This window comes from Pinus tabuliformis, chromosome 2_2 (genome assembly GCF_031772625.1).
Source record: "Pinus tabuliformis cultivar Carrire ecotype Pingquan chromosome 2_2, CPIR1, whole genome shotgun sequence".
NCBI lineage: Eukaryota > Viridiplantae > Streptophyta > Pinopsida > Pinales > Pinaceae > Pinus > Pinus tabuliformis.
The window spans coordinates 266,731,836-266,744,895 of NC_142300.1; the positions used below are offsets into that span (position 1 = coordinate 266,731,836).

Genomic DNA, 13,060 nt, shown 5'->3' on the forward strand with positions numbered 1-13,060 from the left:
ATTGAGAGTCAAAACTCAGTCTATCAATAAGGCAACCAATGCTTAGATGGTACCAATACTGATGTCAAGACAAATAATTACATCCATTACCATAAGTCAGTACAACTTAAGTTTGGACTCTCAAAAAGGTGGTAAGATCCACATTGTAACCACTACGATTCTCAAGACACTGTCCAATTATCTCAGGTTACAAAACAGAATCAGCATATTACTCATAAGTAACATGGATACTCACCGTCAAGAAGGGAATGAAATGGCAATGGACGGCAAAGTACTAAGAGAAAACAAGCCTCTCGATGTTGTAATTCCAGAAATGTAAATTCAACACCATCCAAAGCAACTATGTTCAAGTACTGTAACTGCATCGGAACAATATTGTTAGTAAATAGTCCAGTACCAAGATGTATTAGATGTAATTGGAGGCATCTTTCAGTACACTGCGAAGTAGGTGGCCTTCATCAACAACCTAAGATTTCCTTTTCTCTAGTGTACCTCAGAGATGTTGCTGAAGTTCCAATAGTACACAAGTGTGTGTCCTGGTTGAACTAAATCACAGCTTGCTTATCAATATTTTTTGCTCACAAAAACAGTGAAGGCAATTTACCTTGTACACAGTCAATCAGAGATTAATTACTTCTGTTTGATATACACACTCAACTTTAAGTCTCAGAAAGAAATATTATCTATCCCTGAAATGTTCTCATGTCACAGCCCCATTTCAGATCAAAATCTTTCTTATTCCAATCCCACAGCTTTCTTCTCATATCCAAAAGGAAAAAGACTAGAAGACCATGGAGTACCCAAACCTCCCATTAATGAACCTCGTGATGGTGACTGAGACCATGCACTGCCTGATAGAATTGATAAAGGTGCATAGCGCCAATATGTAGAAATCCTGGCTTGGTTTGGAGAAACATGGCTCATAGCATTGGCTGAAAGAACATTTGGTTTTGACATCGAGGAATCATACACATTACCTAGCACTTGTTGAGATCTAGGTGGACCTTGCATGCTGCTAGACGATTCTACAAAAGGCAATGGCAACTGATATAGACCATATGTCCAAAATGAAGTAGCTGACAGACTGTTGAAAGTATCTCCTTGCAAAGGACTGACACTATGGGATGACATACCAGAACCATCGTTATCAGAATAAGGATTATAAGGAGATGACGATACAATCCTAGTGGGAGAACTCCACGATGGCTGTGCATAATCACAAGAATGGACAGGCAATCTTGGTGGTTGTCGCTTATCAAAAGTGTAAAGACCTTCTGCAGGTCCCACCCTAGAGCCAGAAGGAGGCCATCCTACAACCCTTACAGCTAAAGTTTTGCCTTCCAACCTGTAGCCATTCATATGTGCAGTAGCTTGAGCAGCACAATGGATGTTGTAAAATTTTACAAAACCGTAACCTTTGCTTGAACCATTCACATGATCTCTCATTATTCTGGCTTCAACTATTCTACCAAAAGAAGAGAACAGCTTAATCAATTGTTCCTCTTCCATGGTAGGAGGCAGATATCCCACATATACATTTGCATGATCAAATTCTTTACCATGATTGTGTTCAAAATGAGATCCCAAACCCATATGGGAAAAGGAAGGACTCTCAAAACTAGATTCCATATCCACATCTGAAGAGTAGGGGCTGCATCCATACGGACAAGAACCTTGTATGGAAGAGGTCTCAAATCCACCACCCTTCCTTGTATCGGTTCCTATTCCAGCACTTTCAGTTTGTCTGTGTTCCAAACCTCCAGCTAACCATGACATATAATTGTCTTTAAGACCCAGTGGTTGAGTAGACTGTCTTGGAACCCTATACCCACTCTTTTCCACATATACTTTCCTTATCTCGGGTCCTATTCCATCTTTGCCACTTTCTGGGTGTTGGAAGTCTCCAGTTAACCAAGACATATAATTGTCTGTAAAACCCGTTGATTGAGTGGACTGCCTTGGAAGCCCAGACCCACTCTTCCTTATCTCAGGTCCTATTCCAGCATTTACATTTTCTGAGTGTTCCAAGCCTCCAGCTAACCTAGACCTAGTGGTTGTAAAACCCAGTGGTTGAGTGGACTGTCTTGGAAGCCTGGAAATATAATTGTCTGTAAAACCCAGTGGTTGAGAGGATTGTATTGGAAGTTCAGAGCCCTCACTTTCCATCGACACCCTCACTATCTCAGATCCTATTCCAGCATTTCCATTTTCTCCTCCAGCTTGAGCTAACCGTGACATATAATTGTCTGTAGGACCCAGTGGTTGAATGGATTGTCTTGGAATCCCAGACCCACTCTTTTCCACGGATACTGCTGATTTCCCTATTCCAAGTTCAACGCATAAATCATGGTTATTAGTAGTATCCACTTTTGCACTCTGCAATGATACCTTCTTTCGACAATTAATAGTTGAATCTTCATCACCACAAACACAACACATGAGATCATTTTTAAATGCTATCTTCCTCACTGGACAAGTAACTTGCTTATGACCTTCATTCCCACAAAATCTACAACAAATATCAAGTTTCACTGTGCCATTAATTTCTGCCAATTCCCTTAGTTGAGCCCATTTGTGTGAATTTCTGTCTTCCTCTACCGGCACAAGTAATTTTTCAACCATCCTGCAGGCCTCCTCTAGAGAATTCTCATTATCTGCCTCTATGAAAACATGCAAGTCTTCATTGTCCGATGGGTCTAGCTTCAGATCTCGCCTCAGTAATCGACTATCCTTTCTGGATCCTCTCCCCCTTAGGAAAATCTTAGCCCCAGTTTTTCGCTCCATTCTTTTCTGTGTATTACCACGGGGCCCAATGATAAGCCCAGCAAAGTTGTATCCAGGGTATTCTTTAACAGGTATGTAAAGTTTCTTGTGTTGCTTAACAGGTTTAGAGTCTGCAGGTGGCCCGAAAGCAGGGTTTTTCTCAATCAACCTTGCAATTATCATCTGTCTTTCCTTCAAGAGTTTTTCTTGGGCTCTATCCTCCCTTATATTCATTCCAATCCCCAAGTTGTTAAGTTGAGGCTCTGGTGATGGAGATCTTTCACCATCCCCTGATGCAACAATAGTCTGAAGTCTCTTGTTTATATTAAAAAGCTTAAATCTTAGTTCCTGCACTTCAGGATCTGCATCAGTTAACTCCTTCATAAAATCTGGAAGTTTTATTTCCCCTAACATTGAAATCTTTTGTTCTTCTGCAGCGCATCTTGACCTCTTCTTCTTACCACCACATTCCCCTTCATTTCCTGCTTGTCCCTCCTCAGGCATAGGATCACATTCGCTCCGCCTTCTTTTGCCAGAGCTTCCACCACTTTCATGTCTCTGAGTTGCCTGTCCACAATTTTCCTGATTTTCTGCTTCATCAGACAATTTTGAAGTGTCTGCACTCTCTAAACCTCCTTTTCCATTATTGACATTTTCTGAAACATTTTCTATCCTTGGTTTACTTGTGGGTGTTTCCAATGCCTCAGGTGCAGCTTGATTGTTGGATGGCCATTTGTCCTGCAGACTCGCTATGTCTTCACTCTCAGAATGATAGCTCTGTTGCTGTTTTTCTGAACTATCATCCAAATTGGAAGGACTTATTCTTCCATGCTGAGCCATTTCAGTCATAGCTTTTAGAACTGTAGTGCTGCATATTTCAGTCAATGACATCCAATGAATGAGCAAATGAAATTTTCTCCAATATAAGTAAGCAGAAGATATAATAAAAGAAAAGAAATATAAGACGCAAGCCAGAGTCTTGTCTGATAAAAAATTGGGTGTGCACAGACATTTTTTAGTTTAATGAAAAAGCATTAGACTGGAGCTCAATGTCGCTGAAAAATATAGCAGTGAAAAAACACTTTACCTGTGATATAAATCCAAACTTTCAACAACCCAACAATAGTGCAGTGGGAATCAAGGGGAGGAGGCAAAGAAATAGAAGGAAATGATCAATGCAAGACAATTATAAACATCCTTATATGCAGAACAGGATTGGGCAATATTAATGTTCTCCCTTGTTTTGTGCTTTGGGGTCTTTGGTTAACCAGAAATAATGATTTTCATGGACAAAATCATCCCTCCTGGTCAAGCAGCCCACAAGATGAGGATTTCTTTTCAGGGAAACTGGAAACCTCCCTCAATAAAATCCCAAAAGGTCAATAGATAAGTTCACATCAATCAGGAGTTTACTTGGGATTACTTTGACGGAGCTAGCTAAAAACACCCCAGGTATCTATGGTGCAGAGGTTCCAATAATAGAGCTGAATTTTATGCTCTTTGGATTCTTTTAAAACATGCAGTACACAGAGGATTGGAAAAGCTCCAAGTCTTGGAAGATTCCAAAATGATCATAGATTGGGCCAATGGGAACTGTAGAATCCAAAATATAGCCTTATCTCCGATTATGAGCAGAGTCACACTGGGAGAAACTTCATTGTCAAGTCAAACAGTGTCAATTTCCAGAAGCTAATTCAGCTGAAGTTTGGACTCTCAAAAAGAAGGTTGTGAGATCCCCATTGTAGCTACTATATTTTTTAAGGAACTGACCAATTATCTCAGGTTACAAAACAGGATCAGCATATTACTCGTAAATAGCATGGATACTCATCTACAAGAAGAAAAAAATAAAAAATGGAATGGAATGGCAAAGGACAGCAAAGTGTGGAAAGAAAAGAAGACTCTATGATGTAGTTCCAGTAATACAAATTCAGCACTGTCCAAAGCAACTCTGTACATGTACGGTAACTACAGAAGCATCTGAACAGTTTTGTTACTGACTGGTGCAGTTCCAAGATGTAATTGGAAACATCTTTCCACACCCTGCAAAGGAGTTCGCCTTCATCAACAACCTTAAATGTTATTTTCTCCAGTCCCTCAGAGATGTTGCTAAGTTCCAATGATACAAAAATATGTAAGCGGGTTGAACTAAATCACGCTTTCTTATCAATATTTTGCTCACAAAATTCAGATGTATAGAGTGAAGGCAATCTACCTTGTATTGTTATGCACCAAATACTGAAGATGGCGTAATAAACCAAAGTACAGACCATATACAGCAAATGTGAGTGTGGAGCACAACTCCAAGATAGATTATAGAGATGAGTTACACAATAATTCATTAAGGAATAGAAGAACCTCCTCCAAATACTCCAATACATTCATACACCCAAATCACCTCCCTCTCAAAAATATATATATATATTCACACATTGCACAAGTGGCCCTTTTATTTGGCCAACCACTGTTAAATGAACATTTACTCCATTACCTATACACTTAACCCCATATATGCCCCATGGGGATCATCTCATATACATTTAACCCTGTATGTGCCCCACTTCGGGTTATATCATGTACACAGCAAACCAGAAAGTAATTACTTCTGTCTGATATTGTTAAAATTGGCAACTAAGGCCAAATTCCACTTTGGACAGCTCATCTGATGAAGATAATTCTTGCATTAAATTCCTCTTCTCTAGAGAATCAAAATTGACCTAAAGATCTCCAAATTTAGATGAGCAAAAAAAATTGTTAAACAAAAAGAAATTCTCTAAGCATGACCTCCAAATTTAGATGAACAAAAAAAATTGTTATACAAAAAGAAATTCTATAAGGCATGACCTTATCAAGGCGGGAAAAGTTGAAAATTTGAAATTTGAATTTTCCTCCAGGTGTCAAGGTTGGCTTCACCTCCATAAGGGCAAATCGACATATCTATTTGTATATATAGGCATCCTCCATCCTCATTAGAGACGCCTCTGAAATATCGCAGGACTGAGGCTGACTAGGAAGACGAAGTTTGGGGAGGATTGTCTTGACGTTTTGGTGCGGATCTCTTGGAGGAGCAGAGCCAAGATATCAGAGGTAAGTGTGAGCCATTCTGTGCTAATTTCAAGTGTTCTGGGCCGCAGAGCTTGCTGTAGCTACAGCAAGGTTGGAGTAACTCGTTGGAGGACCGAGAGGCCTAGTGTTGGGTCTTCTCTCTAAACCGCAGGGACAAGGAGTACACCGCAGCCTGGACAGAGGGTATATTCTTTGGAACCTTGATCAGAACTCCTTTTGTAGCAGCTCGGTGAATTGTAGTATGGTCCAGGAGGATAAACAGGGTATCTTGATCTTGTATTTTTGCTGCCAGATTGATTCGAAATCTAAGGAAGGAAGGCCGCAGCCTTTTTGGAAGAATGATGCTACAACATGATCTTCAGGTCTGAATCATAGTTTAGCGCTAAGGGCCGGAAAAGGGTAGCATCCTTCTTGTCAAGCAAAAGCCGCAGATACGAGGAGTTCTGATGCAGAGAGAAGGGACAGCAAGCAGTCCTAACCAGTTCAACGCTCTTCATTCAGTTCATGTCAGGATTGCAGTTTTGTGTGTATCATCGATTCGTCTAGAGGTTGTGATGTTATAACATTGGCAAGTCTGCTTTGACTTTAGATTATTGTACTCTTATCTCTCTCTGCTGAACATTTGATATATTTAATAAGAAGATTGATCAAGGGTTTTCCTATTTTGAGGTTTTCCTGTGGCTCGAGCCAATTCCTGTCTTCTGCAATTATGTTGAATGTTCTTTTATGATGTCTTCTGCAATTATGTTGAATGTTCTTTCATCAATTACTGTCATAAGATAATGGTTAATGTGATTGCTAAAGGATAAATGGAATAAAAATGGGTTTATGAAGTAACTGACCTAAACAAAGAACATGTTATCTTATCATCAGTTACTGTCATAAGATAATGGTTAATGTGATTGCTAAAAGATAAATGGAATAAAAATAAAAATGGGCTTATGAAATAACTGACGTAAGCAAAGAACATATTATCTTAATTTTAAGAGACATAACTTCCCATATTCAGGTTCCATATTCAGGTTCCATGGCTTTCTTCTCATATCCAGAAGAAACAGGGCTAGAATTCCGTGGAGGAGTGGTCAAACCTCCCATTAAAGGACCTCGTGCAAGTGACTCAGAATGTGCTGCCTAATAAATTGATGGATGTATATAGTGCTGATTAGTAATTTTGCTGGATCATTTTGCAGAAAAATGGCTCTTAGCATGAGCTGAATGGAAATTTCGTTTTAGCTCAAGGTGTAATGCAAATTGCCTAGCACTTGTTGAGATCTAGGTGCCTAGCATTTGTTGAGATCTAGGTGGCCCTTGTATGCCACAAGATGATTCTGCAGAAAGCAATGGCATGGCATCTGAGATAGAGCGTATGAGCTATATGAAGTGGTTGGCAGACTTGAAAATCTCTCGAAGTAACAAAAAGCTTCCCAAAAATCCTTTGAAGAAGGTTGCTAGGAATGTGGCTTTGGCCATTAAATCCATTAGCTCAACGAGTTCCTTGCACCAAAAACTCATTGAAAGCAACCCTATTACTCCTAGAATCTATGGTCTCCCCAAAATTCACAAGGAAGGAGCCCCCTTAAGGCCCATCGTCAACACCATTGGAGGTCCTACCTACCTTCTTGCGAAGTCTCTGGCGTTAAAGCTTAACCCCTTAGTTGGTCATACGGAATCCTTCGTAAAAGACTCTGCTTCCTTTATTAAGGAACTCAACGAAATTAGGCTTGAACCTGGGGACATTCTTGTTAGTTTTGATGTTGTCTCCCTGTTCACTTGCATCCCTATTAATGAAGCCATGGATGTGATAAATGTTAAGCTCCATTAGTTTATGCAAAATTGCTGCCTAAAATTATGGAAACCAACTGCAGTAGTTTCCTTAAGTTAAGGAAATCAACTACAGCTAATAAATTTATTGTTAGGAGCTACTGAAGTGGTCCATTACTCCCATCTGGAGTTCTCTGCCTTGATCTGTGGGACATCTGACACATAGCTATCAGAAGCTTGATGGAAGCTTAGCTATAAATTCATCTGTTTGGTCCCCAAGCTCATATCTCAATCCCCTTCAGTTCTACACCATCTAGCTGAGATAGCAGAGCTCGGAAGTGCCTTCAGATCATTTGTCTTCTTTCCCTTTTGCTTGTGCAGCTGGAGCGCGGTGTTTCAGAAGGAAATTGCATCAAGAGTTTCACCAATGGCTGGAGGTAATCCGTATCCCTGGGCCTTAAGTTTCAACGATTCTTTTCAGTTCTTTCCGCATGCAGAATCGTTGTTTAAGTTTATTAGTTTTCTAACAGTTGGTATCAGACCTTCTATTTATCTCTGCCTTGGTGTGATTCGAATACCTTGAAATAGAGTCTAGGTTCAAAAGTAAATGTTGATGCCGTATTATTAGACATTCTGATCCTAGCCTCCTTCTCGAGTCTACCTGCGTAGGTTGAATTCTTTCAATGCTGCATTAGTTCATATGCTTCGCTCTTTATTTACCAGCACCGCTAGGAACCCTGCGCTCATGTTATACTAGTAACATCGTTAAACCACAAGTGGAATGCGGGGGCTCCCTGGCTGTATCCGGTTTTTGCAAAGCGAGGTCTGTAATTAACCCAGTGCTGTCACGTTTTCGAAGGCAGTTTCAAGAAAACTAGGAATCGCGGACCCGCCTGCCATTAAACTTCGAAAAGTAAGGGGGATCCGCTATCAATCTTTCACCGTCGATTTGATTCAATACCCTTTCGCTTCATGCCGTTTTTCCAATGCTCCGCAACCTCCTAAAATTATTGCCGTGTGTAATGATCAGTTGCTTGTTTATGGCCGATCATTGGACTCTATCCCAATAACCAATGAAATTTCCTTGCCTTCTTGATAGCGATCAGAATACGACTTCCGTCTAGCATTTTGAGCTTTTCTTTCATATTCTAAGGGGTATTTCCCACATCAAATAATGAAAATAAAATTGATTCCACAATATCAAGTCTGCAACGTTTTTATGTTTCACCATAATGATGTTTTCGGTGAAATATGGACATTTTGGAAATTTAATGATATTTTATTTTAAATTACTTTAATGACTTATGTGCTTTATTTATGTGGGGCTTGCTCAAACTTTAGTTTTGGAATATAATACACGTATTGCAATGATATCATATGGTTTGGAATATAATACACGTATTGCAATATAAAGCTGCATTGCGACTGTGCATTGGCTAATGGCTCTATTTTATCATTATTATGTTTATCATAAAACACACATCGTTATAAGTGAAAATTGAATATAATATACCTTTACCACTAAGGTTTCAATCAAAAACGATATTGGTAAAGAGTTATAAGTGAAAATGGAATATAATATAGGTTTACAACTAAGGTTTCAATCAAAAACTTATATGGGTAAAGTAAACTTATATAATACGTGGCATGGTATATATTTTTGATTATGCTTCTTTGTTTTGGTTATATATATTTTTATTTATATAGTTAATTTGGATAACTATATAAAATCAACCATGCAAAATTTATTTTTTATAATTTTTATTACATATTTAATGTAAAATTTACATTTTTGCTTGCATCATAGATTATTTTATAAATGTATATGTTTAAAGTAAATGGCAAGGTCAATATATGACCTGATTCATTCAAGAACATACACATGACATGAAGGCTCTCCACAAAGTCTCGGGTATGAACATGAAATGTTTTGTGAAGTCTATCCCTTTTGATATGAGTCATGTTAAAGGAAATAGTTTATGCATTCTTAAATATTTCAATATTTCGATATTTGAAATGGTTTAGTCCTTTGTCTTGAATATTTCAAATTTGCAGTTTTGTTTGCAAATTGTTTAGAGCCCATTTTGTAATTAATTTAAGAATTAGTCTTAAATAAATTATGGGACAGTTAGACTAAGGAATGTAAATTTGATTTTAATTTTATTTATCTTGTGAGCAAAATAGCTTGTTTGCTGGTCAATTTTTGTTGTTTTATAAACTTAAGGACGAAGCCTGAAGTCAAGCCAGCTAGCCTTCGAACTGCATTTGCTATGCAAGTGCAAAGTAGATCAACGCTGCTTCAGTCAATCTCCGGGTTAAGTTTATAAATTGAACAATCCAATTTGTAGTCATTTTCGGTAATGCTGACTGCTTTAACCTTAATTTTGATTTTGCTGGAAAAATATTACAGTTATATGGAGTTTATTAAAATGTCATTTTGACTTACTCCTTTCAGTAAACATTATTTTTCTCTCTGGTTAAGTTTTGTTTATGCAGCAAAATAATGTCTAGTGATCCATATAATTTTAATTAATTAGAGAATAGCCACAGCATCTTTAATTAAATAAAATTATATATTGATTGGCAAGATCACATAAAGATTATTTAGACATTAAATTGTAATTAATTACACTGAATATAATAAATTTTATCCCACAGGAATTTTTATTATGTTTATGTGATTAATTAGGATAAAATTTCATAACCTACCCACAGGAGTTATGAATTAATAAGTTTTATCATAAAGTTTTATTGAATCTGTTTGAATTGAAAATTTAGCCCACAGGCAATTTTCATGTCATTTGATTCAATTCTTTTTAGCATGTTTTACATTGGTAAAACATGAAAGTTCATAAAGTTTTATTGAGTATGTTTGAATTGAAAATTTAGCCCACAGGCAATTTTCATGTCATTTGATTCAATTCTTTTTAGCATGTTTTACATTGGTAAAACATGAAAGTTCATAAAGTTTTATTGAGTCTGTTTGAATTGAAAATTTAGCCCACAGGAAATTTTCATGTCATTTGATTCAATTCTTTTTTGCATGATTTACATTGGTAAAACATGAAAGTTCATAAAGTTTTATTGAGTCTGTTTGAATTGAAAATTTAGCCCACAGGCAATTTTCATGTCATTTGATTCAATTCTTTTTAGCATGTTTTACATTGGTAAAACATGAAAGTTCATAAAGTTTTATTGAGTCTGTTTGAATTGAAAATTTAGTCCACATGCAATTTTCATGTCATTTGATTCAATTCTTTTTAGCATGTTTTACATTGGTAAAACATGAAAGTTCATAAAGTTTTATTGAGTCTGTTTGAATTGAAAATTTAGCCCACAGGCAATTTTCATGTCATTTGATTCAATTCTTTTTTGCATGATTTACATTGGTAAAACATGAAAGTTCATAAAGTTTTATTGAGTCTGTTTGAATTGAAAATTTAGCCCACAGGCAATTTTCATGTCATTTGATTCAATTCCTTTTAGCATGATTTACATTGGTAAAACATGAAAGTTTATTAAGCCTCAATTTTAACATAAGCATATGATTCTTTATTTTGATGCAGTAGTACAACCTGCAAATTTCTCTGAAATTCGTTATGACATTCCCGAATTTTAGGGAGATAACTACAAGATTTGGAAGGAGAGGATTCTCCTTCATCTAGGGTGGATGGACATAGATTATGCTATCAGGAAAGATGAACCATCGGCACTCACTAATACCAGCACTGCAGCGGACATCACGCTTTATGAACGATGGGAGCGATCCAATCGTCTAAGCATGATGTTCATTAAGACCAAAATTTCAGCTGGTATTCGAGGTTCCGTTGATCAGCATGAAAAGGTCCGAGACTTGTTGAAGGCCATTGATGAACAATTCGTCTCTTCAGACAAGGCACTAGCAAGCACCCTAATCATGAAGTTCTCATCCCTGAGGCTCACCAGTGTGAAAGGTGTGCGCGAGCACATCATGCAGATGAGGGACATTGTGGCTCAATTGAAGAAACTTGAGGTTGAAATATCGGAGTCTTTCCTAGTGCACTACATCCTGAACACTTATGTCATTGGCATTAAGATCCATAGAGACAGATTTCGAGGCATCTTGGGTCTGTCACAGGAAACCTATATTAATAAAATTTTAGAGAGATTTCGGATGAAGGATTGTTCACCAAGTGTAGCTCCCATTGGGAATGTTGGGACGATATCAGAGTGATCCAGGTTTAGACCACTGGAGAGCTGCAAAGAAAATAATAAGGTACCTTCAAGGGACCAAAGACTACATGCTTATGTATATCCTGTTTGAGGCTGCTTTACATGGTGTATGGCTTAAGAATTTCATTTCTGGGCTTAGAATTATGGATTCTATATCTAAGCCATTGAGAATATATTGTGATAATTCAGCTGCTGGTTTTATGGCTAAAAAAATGGGAGTCGAAATAAACACATCGACATTAAGTTTTAGCTATAAGGGAACGTGTTAAAGAAAAGAAAGTGGTCATTGAGCACGTCAGCACTGAGTTAATGATCACTGATCCTTTGACTAAGGGCATGCCACCGTTTAAATTCAAGGATCATGTATTGAATATGGGACTTGGTTCCATTATGCAGTTTTTCATTGTATGGACAATGTTAATGAAATTCTTAATTATTGTGATGTTTTTTCTCATATTTATGTGCACCTTAAGTTGATTTGAGAAAATTCATTTAAGAAGGACCAAGAATAAACATAGGGTTTATTCATTAAGAAATTGTTGCCACATAAATTATAATAAGAATAAATACATAGTAATACGTGGAAGATAATACTCGTCATAAGAGGACTTATCGCCATGATTCATGTATCTATTACTTAATACAGATTATCAATGGTTTTTAAGTTGAGACATTAAGTTTGGAAGTATGGACCAAGTGGGAGAATGTTAAGCTCCATTAGTTTATGCAAAATTGCTGCCTAAAATTATGGAAACCAACTGCAGTAGTTTCCTTAAGTTAAGGAAATCAACTACAGCTAATAAATTTATTGTTAGGAGCTACTGAAGTGGTCCATTACTCCCATCTGGAGTTCTCTGCCTTGATCTGTGGTACATCTGACACATAGCTATCAGAAGCTTGATGGAAGCTTAGCTATAAATTCATCTGTTTGGTCCCCAAGCTCATATCTCAATCCCCTTCAGTTCTACACCATCTAGCTGAGATAGCAGAGCTCGGAAGTGCCTTCAGATCATTTGTCTTCTTTCCCTTTTGCTTGTGCAGCTGGAGCGCGGTGTTTCAGAAGGAAATTGCATCAAGAGTTTCACCAATGGCTGGAGGTAATCCGTATCCCTGGGCCTTAAGTTTCAACGATTCTTTTCAGTTCTTTCCGCATGCAGAATCGTTGTTTAAGTTTATTAGTTTTCTAACAATAAACCGCCTAACAGATCCTGACACAGCCAGGTTGGTTGAGATCTGTCTCACGTCCACCTTCCTCAGT

At 37.6% G+C, this 13,060-nt stretch overlaps 1 protein-coding gene across 1 annotated transcript; it reads right to left on the bottom strand.

Moving 5' to 3' along the window:
- Positions 1–425: 425 nt before the first annotated feature.
- LOC149192324 (uncharacterized) lies at positions 426–5,139 on the bottom strand. The gene has a single exon (XM_089406363.1). The coding sequence runs from the start codon at positions 3,652–3,654 to the stop codon at positions 736–738; it is 2,919 nt and encodes a 972-aa protein (XP_089262489.1). The 5' UTR covers positions 3,655–5,139; the 3' UTR covers positions 426–735.
- Between the last annotated feature and the right edge of the window lie 7,921 nt (positions 5,140–13,060).